Source organism: Scyliorhinus torazame, chromosome 14 (genome assembly GCF_047496885.1).
Source record: "Scyliorhinus torazame isolate Kashiwa2021f chromosome 14, sScyTor2.1, whole genome shotgun sequence".
NCBI lineage: Eukaryota > Metazoa > Chordata > Chondrichthyes > Carcharhiniformes > Scyliorhinidae > Scyliorhinus > Scyliorhinus torazame.
In genome coordinates, this window is record NC_092720.1 from 154,648,139 (window position 1) to 154,665,981 (window position 17,843).

Genomic DNA, 17,843 nt, shown 5'->3' on the forward strand with positions numbered 1-17,843 from the left:
AGGACAGCAGGTTCCCTTTCATAAACAACATTCAAATTTCACCATCTGCCATGGTGGGATTCAAGCCTAGATCCCCAGAGCCCTGGGCTTCTGGATTATTTGTCCAGTGACAATACCACAATACCACCACCTCCCAATTGATGCAGAGGGATCTGGGTGTCCCAGTGCATAAATCACAAAAGGCTGGTATGCAGATACAGCAAGTAATTAGGACAGTTAATAGATATTATTATTTATTGTGAGGGAAATTGAACATAAAAGTAGGGAGGTTATACTTCAATTGTACAGGGCATTGATGAGACCACATCTGGAGTATTGTGTACAGTTTTGGTTTCCTTAGTTAAGGAAAGATGTAAATGTGGCAGAAACAGTTCAGAGAAGGTTTCAAGACTAATATCAGGAACAGGTGGGTTATCTTAAGAAGATGTGATGGACATGTTTAGTTTGTATCCACTTTGATTTGATCCAAACCTTTAACATCCTGAGGGGTCTTGACAGGGTGGCTGTGGAGAAGTTGTTTCCTCTTGGGGAGAATCTAGAACTAGGGGGTCACTGTTTAAAAATAAGGGGTCGATAATTTAAGACAGAGATCATAGATGAGGAGAATTTTTCTTTCTCTCAGAGATGTGAGTCTCTGGAACTCTCTCCCCAAAAGGCAGTAGAAGCAAAATCTCTGAATATTTTTAAGGCAGTGTGAAATAGATTCCTGATTGATACGGGGGTGAAAGTTATTGAGGGGGGGGGGGGTTAGGAATGTGGGGTTGAGGTTACAATCAGATCAACCATGATCTTATTGAATGGCAGAGGAGCCTCGGGGGGCCGAATCGCCTACTCCTTTGTTGGTACGAGCAGCCGGTCAGTTCACTGATATGTCCAGTTTGTCAAAATGGCTGGACATTCACCCCATAATGTTCCTCCTCTGGTGAACCAAGATGCACAGGATTGAAATGAAAGGCATCTCTGGCATCTCGGATTACTGCCCAAAAGGAATGGTCGTGCTCGGAAATAGTTGTTTGATGTTTACTATCTCTACATGTCTGAAGGCAGGCAGAATAGTCAGAACTCTCTTATCCCCAGTTTGTGAAATAGGCTATAGTGACTTCTGTCATCTTCTATGGGAGATTCTGGTCCTTAGAAAATATGTAAGAAAATTAACCCATGAGCCATGAGGAAAATCGATTATTGATCTTGCTAATCGTATCCTGGAGTGGGGATTAATGACATAATGCTTGGACTCGTGGGGGAATGGAGCCATGGAAGATCTAACTACTTACTGATGTAGGAGCCTGCAGATGCTCTGGAATCCACAGCGACCATCACCCCATGTTGAAACTTAAAGGCCAGAGTGGTTGTCCCATGATGGAGTTTGATCTGGACTTCGTCATCACCATCAGTGTACGGTTTAAGAAATTTCACTGGCTGTGAAAAGATTCACATGTAAGAAATATTTAGTGTTATGAAGAGAAAATTTAAATGGATAAAGACAAGAGCTGAATCTCTATCAGAACAATTCATCCCAAGTTGATCAAAGATTGCAGAACTTCAACTGCAAGTTACATCCAACTCAAACTGAGACCCTGCAATCTTTTGAGCTAGTTTAAAAACATGAACCAAAATCTGGCCACATCCATGTAACTGGCCATTCCCCGCCCCCCCTCCCCCCCCCCCCCCCCCCCCGCCTCACAGCAAATCCACACCTTGATGTGTTTTTGTTCATTGTGCCAGTTGGCAAGCCTTCGAGGGGGCTGTGCACATTTCTTTCAAGAACACATTGCCACCTTTTGAAAACTTATGAATATAATGTTTTCTTGATTTAGTGAGAAACAGACTGGCAAACAATTCAGTGTAGTCATTTTTAGGTATTGGAAATTTGCTTCCAAGCTGTGAACCAGACACAATAAAAAAAATGCTTGTTTTTGTGATAAACTCATTTTTCGCTCTCTCTCGCATACTGTTCTGCTTCTTTCTCACACACTCACAGCCTGTCTCTCTCTCTCTCCCACACACATACATACATTCCATAAGACTATAAGACATAGGAGCAAATTCGCCAGCGATTGCTGGAAAGAGACTCACTAGGCCTCAAGGAGGCACGGGCCCTCGCTGCCTCGCTCGGTGTGGCATCACAGAACGCCCGCGCCTACGCCCCCGACCGCGCGGCAGCCCCTTGGGCACGGTGGACCCCCGCCGCGACCGACCACCCGGCACCCCCCACCTGTGCTGCCAGAGCGCCAGACGACCTGGGGGGGGCCCCGCTGCTACTTTTGCGGTCAAACGAAACACAAAACAAAACAAAACGAAACACTGCGCTGCCCAGCCCGCTCAGCCCTCTGCAAAGGGTGCGGCAAAAAGGGGCACTTTGCAGCGGTGTGCCAGGCCCGGGGGGTCGCCGCAATCTCCGGGGGAGAACCAGGACCCCAAACTCAACCCACCCCCCCCCAACGATCCATGTGCGGCCAACGGGCATCTTGGGTCCCGGACTCCATGCGGGAGGGATGAGCGCCGTCATTTTGTGCTCCCCAGCCACGTGCGATCAATGGGTGGCGCGATCTTGGCTGACGGCTAAGGACCCCGGAATGGACGACTCCACGGGGCCTGAGGAAAACGCCCCGATGCAGCAACAGCGACTGGCTTCGGTGACCCTGGACCAGTCGCGGCCCTGAATGCTCCAAACGGCAACAATGACGGTACTCATAAACGGGTACGAGACGCCCTGCCTGATCGACTCTGGGAGCACGGGGAGTGTTATACACCCCGATACGGTAAGACGATGTTCCCTTCCAATCCACCCGAGTGATCAAAAGATTTTCCCGGCAGCAGGATCCCATTCTGTAGAGTTCAAAGGGTTCTGCATCGCGAACCTCACGGTGCAGGGGAGGGAGTTCAAGAACTGCCGGCTTTACGTCCTCCCCCACCTCTGCGCTGCCACACTCCTGGGGTTGGATTTTCAGTGCAACCTCCAGAGTTTAACGTTTCAATTCGGCGGCCCTATATCCCCACTCACTATCTGTGGCCTCGCGACCCTCAAGGTCGACCCGCCTGCCCTGTTTGCGAACCTCACCCCGGATTGCAAACCCGTCGCCACTAGGAGCAGACGGTACAGCGCCCAGGACCGAACCTTTATCCGGCCAGAAGTCCAGCGGCTGTTGAGGGAAGGCCAGCAATGGTCCCTGGAGAGCTCAGGTGGTAGTTGCAAAGACCTGGGCGAAGCAGAGGATGGTCATAGACTATAGTTAAACCATCAATAGGTACATGCAGCTGGATGCGTACCCTCTCCCCCGCATATCCGACATGGTCAATCGGATTGCACAGTACAAGGTCTTTTCCACGATGTACCTTAAGTCCGCCTATCACCAGCTCCCCATCCGCCCGAGCGGTCACAAATACACTGCCTTTGAAGCAGATGGGGGGCTCCATCACTTTTTAAGGGTTCCATTCGGCGTCACTAACGGGGTCTCGGTCTTCCAACGCGAGATGGACCGAATGGTTGACCAGTACGGTTTGCGGGCCACATTTCTGTACCTCGATAACGTCACCATCTGCGGCCACGACCAGCAGGACCACGACACCAACCTCCGCAAATTCCTCCAGACCGCAAACGCCCTGAATCTCACATACAACAGGGAAAAATGCGTGTTTAGCACCGACCGTCTAGCCATTCTCGGCTACGTAGTGCGAAATGGAGTTATGGGCCCCGACCCTGAACGCATGCGCCCCCTCATGGAGTTCCCCCTCCTTCACTGTTCCAAGGCCCTGAAAAGCTGCCTGGGCTTTTTCTCTTATTACGCCCAATGGGTCCCCCAGGACGCGGACAAGGCCCGTCCGCTAATTCAGTCCACTGTCTTTCCCCTGTCGACAGAGGCCCGCCAGGCCTTCAGCCGCATCAAAGCGGATATCGCAAAGGCCACGATGCACGCGATCGACAAATCCCTCCCCTTTCAAGTCGAGAGCGACGCATCCGACGTAGCTCTGATGGCCACCCTCAACCAAGCGGGCAGACCCGTGGCCTTTTTTTCACGCACCCTCCACGCTTCAGAAATCCGCCATTCCTCAGTGGAAAAGGAGGCCCAGGCCATAGTAGAAGCTGTGCGGCATTGGAGGCATTACCTGGCCAGTAGGAGATTCACTCTCCTCACTGACCAACGGTCGGTTGCCTTCATGTCCGATAATGCACAGCGGGGCAAGATCAAGAACGACAAGATCTTGCGGTGGAGGATCGAACTCTCCACCTATAACTATGAGACCTTGTATCGTCCCGGAAAGCTGAACGAGCCTTCCGATGCCCTATCCCGCGGCACTTGGGCCAACGCACAAGTGGACCTTCTCCGAATCCTCCACAAGGACCTCTGCCACCCGGGGGTCACTCGGTTCTATCACTTCGTGAAGACCTGCAACCTGCCTTATTCCATCGAGGAGGTCAGAACAGCCACCAGGAACTGCCAAATCTGCACAGAGTGCAAGCCGCACTTCTACAGGCCAGATAAAGCGCACCTGATAAAGGCTTCCCGTCCCTTTGAGCGCCTCAGTCTGGACTTCAAAGGTCCCCTCCCCTCCACCGTCCGTAACACGTACTTCTTGAATGTGGTTGACGAGTACTCCCGGTTCCCATTCACCATCCCCTACCCTGACATGACCGCGGCCACGGTCATTAAAGCCCTCTGCACCATCTTTACACTGTTCGGTTTCCCCGCCTACATACATAGCGATAGGGGGTCCTCCTAGTAGGACCACGACGCCTAGTAGGACCACTTCGAGTAGTGGGGGCATGGAATGCACTGCCTGTGGAAGTAGTTGAGTCAGAAACATTAGGGACCTTCAAGCAGCTATTGGATAGGTACATGGATTACGGTAAAATGATATAGTGTAGATTTATTTGTTCTTAAGGGCAGCACGGTAGCATTGTGGATAGCACAATTGCTTCACAGCTCCAGGGTCCCAGGTTCGATTCCGGCTTGGGTCACTGTCTGTGCGGAGTCTGCACGTCCTCCCCGTGTCTGCGTGGGTTTCCTCCGGGTGCTCCGGTTTCCTCCCACAATCCAAAGATGTGCGGGTTAGGTGAATTGGCCAATGATAAATTGCCCTTAATGTCCAAATTGCCCTTGGTGTTGGGTGGAGGTGTTGAGTTTGGGTAGGGTGTTCTTTCCAAGAGCCAGTGTAGACTCAAAGGGCCGAATGGCCTCCTTCTGCACTGTAAATTCAATGATAATCTATGATTAATCTAGGACAAAGGTTCGGCACAACATCGTGGGCCAAAGGGCCTGTTCTGTGCTGTATTTTCTATGTTCTATGTTCATGAGCGATGAACTGCATCAATTCCTGCTCAGCAAGGGCATCGCCTCGAGCAGGACGACCAGCTACAACCCCCGGGGGAACGGTCAGGTAGAGAGGGAGAACGGAACGGTCTGAAAGACCATTCTGCTGGCCCTACGGTCCAGATGTCTCCCAGTTTCCCGCTGGCAGGAAGTCCTCCCCGACGCGCTCCACTCCATCCGGTCGCTGCTTTGTACCACGACAAATCAAACACCTCACGAACGCCTCCTTGTCTTCCCTAGGAAGTCCTCCTCCAGAACGTCACTCCCGACCTGGCTGGCAGCCCCGGGACCAATCCTGCTCCGAAAACATGTGCGGACGCACAAATCGGACCCGTTGGTCGAGAGGGTTCATCTCCTCCACGCGAACCCTCAATACGCCTACGTGGCATACCCCGACGGCCGACAGGACATGGTCTCCCTGCGGGATCTGGCGCCCGCCGGAGCTCCACACCCCCCCCAACAGCAATCACCCCCTCCCACCCACCAGCGCGCCCCACAGCCACCCCCTTCCCGGGTGAATCGGTCCTTCCCTCGGCCCCGCCTAGGGGTAGTGAAGCAGGAAGAGACATCGCTACGCTCCCAGAGACAACGATGCCCGAGCCAGCGCCTGCATCACCGCCGGGGCTGAGACGATCAGCGAGGATGACCAGGGCACCCATTTGACTCATCGAATCATTATAACAAAGCAAGAAATGCCTCTGTACATAATTCAGTTGCCCAGTAAAAGCGGCATTGTAAATAGTACTGGTAGTTTGATATCGGAGCAAAGCCGCTGTGTTAGTGGCATCCCAGGTACCGACTCTGTAAACCCCTACCACCATACGGCCCACTACCTCCGCCGGGTTCTTTTTTAACAAGGGGTGAATGTGGTGGTATGCATTAGGGGTATTACGGTATACCCTGTGATGCCGAGAGGCTATTGGTGGATAGATGCCGGGTGCTGATTGGATCAGCCGCCTACTGGCTCCACCCAGTAAGGCGGAGTATAAGAGCCCGGGTTCTCCCAGCAGCCGCATTCTGTAACTGTGCTGCTGGGGAACAAGTCTGCGTAATAAAGCCATCGATTGACTCCATCTCATCTCGTCTCGTGAGTCATTGATTGTGCTACAGGACGTAAGTGGGAAACCAAACTGGGTGACGATGCTGTGCTGGGCCTCAATGAGAGTGGCTGCGGTCATGTCGGGACATGGGATGGCAAAGGGGAAATGGGAGTACTCGTCAACGGCGTTGAGAAAGTACACGTTGCGGTCAGTGGAGGGGAGGTGCCCTTTGAAATCGACGCTGAGGCGCTCAAAGGGGCGGGAGGCCTTCACCAGGTGGACCTTGTCTGGCCGATAGAAGTGCGGTTTACACTCCGCGCAGGCTTGGCAGTCCCTGGTCATGGCTCTGACCTCCTCGGTGGAGTAGGGCAGGTTGCGGGCCTTGATGAAGTGGAGAAGCCGGGTGACCCCGAGGTGACAGAGGTCATTGTGGATGGCCCAAAGTCGGTCACCTTGCGCGCTGGCGCATGTGCCGCGGGACAGGGCATCTGGGGGCTTGTTGAGCTTCCCAGGACGATACACGATATCGTACGTGCAGGTGGAGAGTTCGATTCTCCACCTCAAGATCTTAACATTTTTGATCTTGCCCCGCTGTGTGTTGTTGAACATAAAGGCTACCGACCGTTGGTCGGTGATGAGAGTGAACCTCCTACCGGCCAGGTAGTGCCTCCAATGCCACAGTTTCCACAATGGCTTGAGCTTCCTTTTCGACAGAGTGTCGAATCTCGGAGGCGTTGAGGTTTCGGGAAAAGGCCACAAGCCTGCCTGCCTGGTTAAGGGTAGCGGCCAGGGCGACGTCTGACACATCGCTCTCCACCTGGAAGGGGATGGACTCATCCACTCATGTGCATTGCGGCCTTGGTAATGTCTGCCTTGATGGTGATTCTGGTGGGGGTCCGGGCGTCTGTGACTCCGGGAGCGTGGCTTCGGCCTCCATGGCAGCTTCGTCACCCCTAGGCGGCGCTGGTGGGGCAAACGGTTGTCACGAGAGGGGGCGCCTGTAAGGGGCGTCGGAGGGTGGGAGGCCTAGGCAGGAGCGGCGGGAGGACTGACCCTCCTGTGTAGTGCTGCGGAGGGGGGGGTGTGGGGGTAATGGTTCGGGTGCACGTGGGGTTCCGGCGGGCGCCAGGTCCCGAAGGGAGACTGTATCTTGCCGGCCGTCAGGGAACGCCACGTAGGCATACTGGGGGTTAGCGTGCAGCAGGCGGACCCTCTCGACCAACGGGTCTGACTTGTGCGCCGTCACATGTTTCCGCAGCAGGATGGGTCCGGGTGTCGCTAGCCAGTTTGGGAGCGAGGTCCCGGAGGAGGACTTTCTGGGGAAGACAAGGAGACGTTGATGAGGTGTCTGATTGGTAGTTGTACAGAGCAGAGACCAGATGGCGTGGAGGGCCTCCAGGAGGACTTCTTGCCAGCGGGAGACTGGGAGGTTCCTGGACCGTAGGGCCAGTAGGACGGTCTTCCAGACCGTTCCATTCTCCCTCTCCACCTACCCGTTTCCCCTGGGGTTGTAACTGGTCATCCTGCTCGAGGCTATGCCCCTGCTGAGCAGGAATTGACGCAGTTCGTCGCTCATAAAGGAGGACCCCCTATCACTGTGTATGGAGGCGGGGAAACTGAACAGTGTAAAGATACCCTGGAGGGCCTTGATGACGGTGGTTGCGGTCATGTCTGGGCAGGGGATGGCGAATGGGAACCGGGAGTACTCGTCAATCACGTTCAGGAAATACGTGTTGCGGACGGTGGAAGGGAGGGGGCCTTTGAAGTCCATGCTGAGGCATTCAAAGGGACGGGAAGCCTTTATCAGGTGCGCCCTCTCTGGCCGGTAGAAGTGCGGTTTGCACTCCGCGCAGATTTGGCAGTCCCTGGTGACTGTCCTGACCTCCTCGATGGAGTAGGGCAGGTTGCGGGTCTTAATGAAGTGGAAAAAGCGAGTGACCCCCGGGTGGCAGAGGTCCTCGTGGAGGGATCGGAGGCGGTCCACTTCTGCGGTGGCACATGTGCCGCGGGACAGGGCATCGAAAGTCTCGTTCAGCTTCCCAGGACGGTACAAGATCTCGTAGTTGAAGGTGGAGAGTTCTATCCTCCACCGTAAGATCTTGTCGTTCTTAATCTTGCCCCGCTGTGCATTATCGAACATGAAGGCAACCGACCGTTGGTTCGTGAGGAGAGTGAATCTCCTGCCGGCCAGGTAATGCCGCCAATGTCGCACGGCTTCTATTATGGCTTGCGCCTCTTTCTCGACTGAGGAGTGGCGAATTTCAGAAGCATGGAGGGTACGGGAGAAGAAAGCCACGGGCCTGCCCGCTTGGTTGAGGGTGGCCGCCAGAGCCACGTCGGACACATCCCTCTCAACCTGGAAGGGGAGGGACTCGTCGATGGCGCGCATTGTGGCCTTTGCAATGTCTGCTTTGATGCGGCTGAAGGCCTTGCGGGCCTCCGTCGACAGGGGGAAGGTTGTGGACTGGATTAGGGGTCGGGCTTTGTCTGCGTAGTTAGGGACCCACTGGGCGTAATAACTGAAAAACCCGAGGCAGCGCTTCAGGGTCTTGGGGCAGTGAGGGAGGGCGAACTCCAAAAGGGGGCGCATGCGCTCAGGGTCGGGGCCTATAACTCCATTTCGCACCACGTAGCCGAGGATGGCTAGGCGGTCGGTGCTAAATACGCATTTATCCTTATTATACGTTAAGTTAAGGATCTTTGCGGTCTGGCAAAATTTTCGGAGGTTGGTGTCGTGGTCCTGCTGGCCATGGCCGCAGATGGTGACATTATCGAGATACGGGAACGTTGCGCGTAAGCCGTACCGGTCAACCATTCGGTCCATCTCTCGCTGGAAGCCCGAGACCCCATTAGTGACACCAAAGGGAACCCTTAAAAATTGATAGAGCTGCCCATCTGCTTCGAAGGCAGTGTATTTGCGGTCACTAGTACGGAGGGGTAGCTGATGGTAGGCGGACTTGAGATCCACCGTGGCGAAGACCTTGTATTGCGCGTTCCTGTTTACCAGGTCGGATATGCGGGGGAGAGGGTACGCGTCCAGCTGCGTAAACCTGTTGATAGTCTGACTGTAGTCAATGACCATCCTATGTTTCTCCGCGGTCTTCACCACCACTACTTGAGCTCTCCAGGGACTGTTGCTAGCTTCAATGACCCCTTCCCTCAGTAGCCTTTGGACCTCAGACCTGATGAAGGTCCGATCCTGGGCACTGTACCGTCTGCTCCTGGTGGCGACGGGTTTGCAATCCGGGGTGAGATTCGCAAACAGGGAAGGCGGGTCGACCTTAAGGGTCGCGAGGCCGCAGACAGTAAGGGGGGTATAGGGCCGCCGAATTTAAAGGTCAGGCTTTGCAAATGGCATTGGAAGTCCAACCCCAGGTGTGTAGCTGCACAGAGGTACGGCAGGACATAAAGGCGGAACTTGTTGAATTTCCTGCCTTGGACAGTGAGGTTTGCTGGGCAGATCCCCTTTATCTCCACCGAGTGTGACCCGGAGGCCAGGGAGATTCTTTGGTTTACAGTGTGGGTAACAAGTGAACAGCGCCTTACCGTGTCGGGGTGTATCAAGCTTTCCGTGCTCCCAGAGTCGATCAGGCAGGACGTCTTGTGGCCGTTGATGAAGACCGTCGTCGTTGCTGTTGCGAGTGTCCGAGGTCGATTTTGGTCCAGAGTCACCGAGGCCAGATGGAGCAGTTGCGGGTTTTGATCGGGAAGCGTGTAGTCAGCCATGCTGAGGGCCTGGGGCCCAATCCAAGATTCCGTCTCCCATGTGTCGCCCATGGTGGTCGGGGATGGACAAAATGGTGGCGGGGATGGACAAAATGGCGGCGCCCATCCGTCCAGCATAGTGTCCGGGGGGCAAGATGGCCGCGCCCGTGGGTCGCACGTGGCCCTAGGATACAGGGGGGTGGCGGTGAGTTCTGGCCGCCTGGGGCCCGAAGGGAGGGTTGCCGCGATGGTCCGGAGTTGCTGGAGACCGCGGCCACGGCTCGTGCCTGGCAGACCCCCACAAAGTGGCCCTTCTTGCTGCACCCTTTGCAGGTGGATGTGTGGGCCGGGCAGCGTGCGGGGTGCTTCGCCTGCCCGCAGAAGAAACAGTGGGGCCCGACGGAGTTAGCGGGCCGTCTTATGGCGCAGGCCTGCAGGGGCAGGGGGAAGGTCTGTGGGGCTGCCGCTGCGGGATGCCACGCAGCCCAGTGGGCCGCTGCGCGGTCGGGCGCATAGGACTGCGCGTTTCTGGAGGCAACACCCATGGACCCTGCCAGGGCCCGTGCCTCTCTAAGTCCCAGGGTGTCCTTTTCCAAGAGTCTTTGGCGGATCTCTGAGGAGCTCATACCTGCTACGAAGACATCCCGGATTAGACGTTCCGTGTGCTCGCTCCCCAAAACTTGCGGGCAGCCACAGTTTCTGCCCAGCACCAGTAGCGCATGGTAGAAGTCCTCCAGCGATTCCCCGGGACTTTGCCGTCTAGTTGCAAGCAGGTGACGTGCGTAGACCTGGTTTACAGGACGTATAGAATGTCCCTTTAACAGTTCAATCGCAGCATCATAGTCCTCCGCCTCCTCGATGAGGGTGAAGATTCCAGAGCTTACTCTCGAGTGCAGGAGATGCAGTTTCTGTTCTCCTGAGGGGGTGCCTCCGGCCGTCTCGAGGTAGCCTTTAAAGCACGCCAGCCAGTGCTTAAATATCGCTGCCGAGTACTCCGCGTGGGGGCTGAGTTGTAGACACTCCGGTTTGATTGGGAGATCCATCCTTTCAGCTTAAATCTAGTTGATTAAATTGATGCGCCATCAATTACGAACAAAGACAAAGTAGTAACATAACTGAAGGCTTTAATCGACTAGAACTGTTCCCCAGCAGCTTCGGTACAGAATGAGGTCTGCTGGGATGGCACCGGTTCTTATACCCCGCCTGTCAGGGCGGAGCTATGTACCAAACAGCCAATGGTAAACTCCTAGATTTAACCAATGGTCTTCAGCCTCTCGGGTACTGCAATACTATAATCCTGATAATACCACAGTGTACTCGGCACCTTGTATCGCGAGGTTCGGAACACAGTACCCCTGGATCTGCACTGAATGTGATCTGGAAGCAAGGGAGATTGTTTGGGACGCGGGGGAAATCTGGAGGGAGCAGCGCCTTACTGTGTCCGGATGAATGAAGCTCTCCGTGCTCCCGGAGTCAAACAGACAGGGCGTTTCGTGCCCATTGACCCGGACGGTCATCATGGAGTTCTTGAGGTGCTTGGGCCGTGACTGGTCGAGAGTGACAGCGCCGGGCTGCGGGTAGCCGGCGTGGTCGTGGTAGCGAGGTGGTCCCAAGATGGCGGCCCCCATGAATCGCACGTGTCGGGCGGAGTTGAAGATGGCGGGCCCACTGATAGCATGAGGCAGATGACGTGTCAGAAGGGGGCGTTACAGGCAGGCACGCAGCCACGCTGCGGGGTCTCCGGGCCTCTGAGTCTGTGAGCCTGGTCCTGCGGTTTTGGAACTTTGGGTCGGGCCAAGCAGACTTTGGCAAAATGTCCTTTCTTGCCGCAGTCGCTGCAGGTCGCCGAGCTGGGCAACGCTGCCTGGGGTGCTGGTTCTGACCGCAGAAATAGCAGGACGGCCCCCCGGGTTGGGCGGGCTGCCGCGCGGCACAGGTCTGGGACACCCTCGGGTCGGGTGATGGTCACGCCTCCGGCGCCCACGAGGAAATCGCGTGGTCGGAGGGGAAAGCATTTAGGCTCTGGAAGGCGACCTCTAACGAGGTGGATAGTTTTACCGTCTCTTCTAGGTCGAGGGCGCCCTTTTCGAGCAAGCGCTGTGTGACATAGCTGGACCGGACTCCAGCCACATAGGTTTCCCGGATGGCGAGTTCCATGTGCTGCGAGGCCGTGACGTCCTTGTAGTTACAGTTGCGAGTGAGTACTCTCAGGTCATGTAGATATTCCTCCAGCGATTCCCTGGGGTGTTGTCGACGTGTGGTGAGCAGATGCCGTGCGAACACTTCGTTCACTGGCCTCACGTAATGTCTTTTCAGGATCGCGACGGTGTCTGCGTACATGGTCGCATCCTCGATTAGTAAAAAGACTCTGAGAGTCACCCAGGCGTTGAGGATACTCAGCTTGTGTGCCTCGGTGATGGTTGCGAGGAGGAGGCGAGGTAGGCCTCAAAGCAGCGGAGCCAATGTGAGAAGATTCCTTTTGCTTCAGCTGCCTGTAGATCGAGTTCCAGTCGGTCAGGTTTGAGGGCGGCTTCCATTGCGATATCCTAGCTTATTAAATTGATGCGACCATCAATTCACACGAGACAATTAGTAGAAGTGAACGGTGGTTTTAATAAGCTAGATCTGTGCCTACCTGCGCTGCTCTGTACTGAGTGCCGCCGACAGGCTGCAGGTTTATATACCACCCCTGAGGGGGCGGAGCCACAGGCGGAGCCCACAGGGGCATAGACATAATACAGTACAATACAGTGGTGAATTGCAGTAGCAATACGTTCACCACACTCTCTCGCTCACACTTCTCTCTCACAGTCCTGTCAGTCTATCATTCATTCACATTTCTCTCTCCAACACAGTGCTGTCTCTCACATTTCTCCATCTCAGACACAGTCCAGTCTCTCTCTCTCTCACAGACTCACATTTCTCTCTCTCACAGTCCTGTCTCTCTCCATTTCTCTCTCTCAGACACAGTCCTGTCTCTCTCACATTTCTCTCTCTCAGACACAGTCCCGTCTCTCTCACATTTCTCCATCTCAGACACAGTCCAGTCTCTCTCTCTCTCACAGACTCACATTTCTCTCTCTCACAGTCCTGTCTCTCTCCATTTCTCTCTCTCAGACACAGTCCTGTCTCTCTCACATTTCTCTCTCTCAGACACAGTCCCGTCTCTCTCACATTTCTCCATCTCAGACACAGTCCAGTCTCTCTCTCTCTCACAGACTCACATTTCTCTCTCTCACAGTCCTGTCTCTCTCCATTTCTCTCTCTCAGACACAGTCCTGTCTCTCTCACATTTCTCTCTCTCAGACACAGTCCTGTCTCTCTCACATTTCTCCATCTCAGACAGAGTCCAGTCTCTCTCTCTCTCACACACTCACATTTCTCTCTCTCACAGTCCTGTCTCTCTCACATTTCTCTCTCTCACAATCCTGTCTCTCTCTCATTTCTCTCTCTCAGACACAGTCCTGTCTCTCTCACATTTCTCTTTCTCAGACACAGTCCTGTCTCTCTCACATTTCTCTCTCTCACAGTCCTGTCTCTCTCACATTTCTCTTTCTCAGACACAGTCCTGTCTCTCACATTTCTCTCTCTCAGACACAGTCCTGTCTCTCTCACATTTCTCTCTCTCTCACAGTCCTGTCTCTCTCACATTTCTCTCTCTCTCACAGTCCTGTCTCTCTCACATTTCTCTCTCTCAAACACAGTCCTGTCTCCCTCACATTTCACTCGCTCAGACACAGTCCTATCTCTCTCACATTTCTCTCTCAAACACAGTCCTGTCTTTCTCACATTTCTCTCTCTCAAACACAGTCCTATCTCTCTCACATTTCTCTCTCTCACAGTCCTGTCTCTCTCACATTTCTCTCTCTCAGACACAGTCCTGTCTCTCACATTTCTCTCTCTCACAGTCCTGTCTCTCTCACATTTCTCTCTCTCAGACACAGTCCTGTCTCTCTCACATTTCTCTCTCTCACAGTCCTGTCTCTCTCACATTTCTCTCTCTCTCACAGTCCTGTCTCTCTCACATTTCTCTCTCTCAAACACAGTCCTGTCTCTCTCACATTTCTCTCTCTCAAACACAGTCCTGTCTCTCTCAATTTTCTCTCTCTCACAGTCCTGTCTCTCTCACATTTCTCTCTCTCAGACACAGTCCTGTCTCTCTCACATTTCTCTCTCTCAGACACAGTCCTGTCTCTCTCACATTTCTCTCTCTCAAACACAGTCCTGTCTCTCTCAATTTTCTCTCTCTCACAGTCCTGTCTCTCTCACATTTCTCTCTCTCAGACACAGTCCTGTCTCTCTCACATTTCTCTCTCTCAAACACAGTCCTGTCTCTCTCACATTTCTCTCTCTCACAATCCTGTCTCTCTCTCATTTCTCTCTCTCAGACACAGTCCTGTCTCTCTCACATTTCTCTTTCTCAGACACAGTCCTGTCTCTCTCACATTTCTCTCTCTCAGACACAGTCCTGTCTCTCTCACATTTCTCTCTCTCACAGTCCTGTCTCTCTCACATTTCTCTTTCTCAGACACAGTCCTGTCTCTCTCACATTTCTCTCTCTCAGACGCAGTCCTGTCTCTCTCACATTTCTCTCTCTCTCACAGTCCTGTCTCTCTCACATTTCTCTCTCTCAGACACAGTCCTGTCTCTCTCACATTTCTCTCTCTCAGACACAGTCCTGTCTCTCTCACATTTCTCTCTCTCAAACACAGTTCTGCCTCCCTCACATTTCTCTCTCTCTCACAGTCCTGTCTCTCTCACATTTCTCTCTCTCAGACACAGTCCTGTCTCTCTCACATTTCTCTCTCTCACAGTCCTGTCTCCCTCACATTTCTCTCGCTCAGACACAGTCCTATCTCTCTCACATTTCTCTCCCAAACACAGTCCTGTCTCTCTCACATTTCTCTCTCTCAGACACAGTCCTGTCTCTCTCACATTTCTCTCTCTCAAACACAGTCCTGTCTCCCTCACATTTCTCTCTCTCTCACAGTCCTGTCTCTCTCACATTTCTCTCTCTCAAACACAGTCCTGTCTCCCTCACATTTCACTCGCTCAGACACAGTCCTATCTCTCTCACATTTCTCTCTCAAACACAGTCCGGTCTTTCTCACATTTCTCTCTCTCAAACACAGTCCTATCTCTCTCACATTTCTCTCTCTCACAGTCCTGTCTCTCTCACATTTCTCTCTCTCACAGTCCTGTCTCTCTCACATTTCTCTCTCTCAGACTCAGTCCTGTCTTTCTCACATTTCTCTCTCTCTCACAGTCCTGTCTCTCTCACATTTCTCTTTCTCAGACACAGTCCTGTCTCTCTCACATTTCTCTCTCTCAGACACAGTCCTGTCTCTCTCACATTTCTCTCTCTCACAGTCCTGTCTCTCTCACATTTCTCTTTCTCAGACACAGTCCTGTCTCTCTCACATTTCTCTCTCTCAGACACAATCCTGTCTCTCTCACATTTCTCTCTCTCTCACAGTCCTGTCTCTCTCACATTTCTCTCTCTCAGACACAGTCCTGTCTCTCTCACATTTCTCTCTCTCAAACACAGTCCTGTCTCCCTCACATTTCTCTCGCTCAGACACAGTCCTATCTCTCTCACATTTCTCTCTCAAACACAGTCCTGTCTCTCTCACATTTCTCTCTCTCTCACAGTCCTGTCTCTCTCACATTTCTCTCTCTCAGACACAGTCCTGTCTCCCTCACATTTCTCTCGCTCAGACACAGTCCTATCTCTCTCACATTTCTCTCTCTCACAGTCCTGTCTCTCTCACATTTCTCTCTCTCTCACAGTCCTGTCTCTCTCACATTTCTCTCTCTCAGACACAGTCCTGTCTCTCTCACATTTCTCTCTCTCTCACAGTCCTGTCTCTCTCACATTTCTCTCTCTCAGACACAGTCCTATCTCTCTCACATTTCTCTCTCTCAAACACAGTCCTGTCTCTCTCACATTTCTCTCTCTCAAACACAGTCCTGTCTCTCTCAATTTTCTCTCTCTCACAGTCCTGTCTCTCTCACATTTCTCTCTCTCAGACACAGTCCTGTCTCTCTCACATTTCTCTCTCTCTCACAGTCCTGTCTCTCTCACATTTCTCTCTCTCTCACAGTCCTGTCTCTCTCACATTTCTCTCTCTCAAACACAGTCCTGTCTCCCTCACATTTCTCTCGCTCAGACACAGCCCTATCTCTCTCACATTTCTCTCTCAAACACAGTCCTGTCTTTCTCACATTTCTCTCTCTCAAACACAGTCCTATCTCTCTCACATTTCTCTCTCTCACAGACCTGTCTCTCTCACATTTCTCTCTCTCAGACACAGTCCTGTCTCTCACATTTCTCTCTCTCACAGTCCTGTCTCTCTCACATTTCTCTCTCTCAGACACAGTCCTGTCTCTCTCACATTTCTCTCTCTCACAGTCCTATCTCTCTCACATTTCTCTCTCTCTCACAGTCCTGTCTCTCTCACATTTCTCTCTCTCAAACACAGTCCTGTCTCTCTCACATTTCTCTCTCTCAAACACAGTCCTGTCTCTCTCAATTTTCTCTCTCTCACAGTCCTGTCTCTCTCACATTTCTCTCTCTCAGACACAGTCCTGTTTCTCTCACATTTCTCTCTCTCAGACACAGTCCTGTCTCTCTCACATTTCTCTCTCTCACAATCCTGTCTCTCTCTCATTTCTCTCTCTCAGACACAGTCCTGTCTCTCTCACATTTCTCTTTCTCAGACACAGTCCTGTCTCTCTCACATTTCTCTCTCTCAGACACAGTCCTGTCTCTCTCACATTTCTCTCTCTCACAGTCCTGTCTCTCTCACATTTCTCTCTCTCACAATCCTGTCTCTCTCTCATTTCTCTCTCTCAGACACAGTCCTGTCTCTCTCACATTTCTCTTTCTCAGACACAGTCCTGTCTCTCTCACATTTCTCTCTCTCACAGTCCTGTCTCTCTCACATTTCTCTTTCTCAGACACAGTCCTGTCTCTCACATTTCTCTCTCTCAGACACAGTCCTGTCTCTCTTACATTTCTCTCTCTCTCACAGTCCTGTCTCTCTCACATTTCTCTCTCTCTCACAGTCCTGTCTCTCTCACATTTCTCTCTCTCAAACACAGTCCTGTCTCCCTCACATTTCACTCGCTCAGACACAGTCCTATCTCTCTCACATTTCTCTCTCAAACACAGTCCTGTCTTTCTCACATTTCTCTCTCTCAAACACAGTCCTATCTCTCTCACATTTCTCTCTCTCACAGTCCTGTCTCTCTCACATTTCTCTCTCTCAGACACAGTCCTGTCTCTCACATTTCTCTCTCTCACAGTCCTGTCTCTCTCACATTTCTCTCTCTCAGACACAGTCCTGTCTCTCTCACATTTCTCTCTCTCACAGTCCTGTCTCTCTCACATTTCTCTCTCTCTCACAGTCCTGTCTCTCTCACATTTCTCTCTCTCAAACACAGTCCTGTCTCTCTCACATTTCTCTCTCTGAAACACAGTCCTGTCTCTCTCAATTTTCTCTCTCTCACAGTCCTGTCTCTCTCACATTTCTCTCTCTCAGACACAGTCCTGTCTCTCTCACATTTCTCTCTCTCAGACACAGTCCTGTCTCTCTCACATTTCTCTCTCTCAAACACAGTCCTGTCTCTCTCAATTTTCTCTCTCTCACAGTCCTGTCTCTCTCACATTTCTCTCTCTCAGACACAGTCCTGTCTCTCTCACATTTCTCTCTCTCAAACACAGTCCTGTCTCTCTCACATTTCTCTCTCTCACAATCCTGTCCCTCTCTCATTTCTCTCTCTC

General features: G+C 52.6%; 1 protein-coding gene across 1 annotated transcript in view; it reads right to left on the reverse strand.

The window, feature by feature from the left end:
- LOC140390092 (proteasome subunit beta type-8-like) overlaps positions 1-17,843 on the reverse strand; it is an 86,784-nt gene that overhangs the window by 46,851 nt on the left and 22,090 nt on the right. Inside the window, exon 2 of the mRNA XM_072474996.1 lies at positions 1,275-1,419. Within this exon, the coding sequence (XP_072331097.1) occupies positions 1,275-1,419 (145 nt within the window). The remainder of the gene's footprint in view (positions 1-1,274; positions 1,420-17,843) is intronic.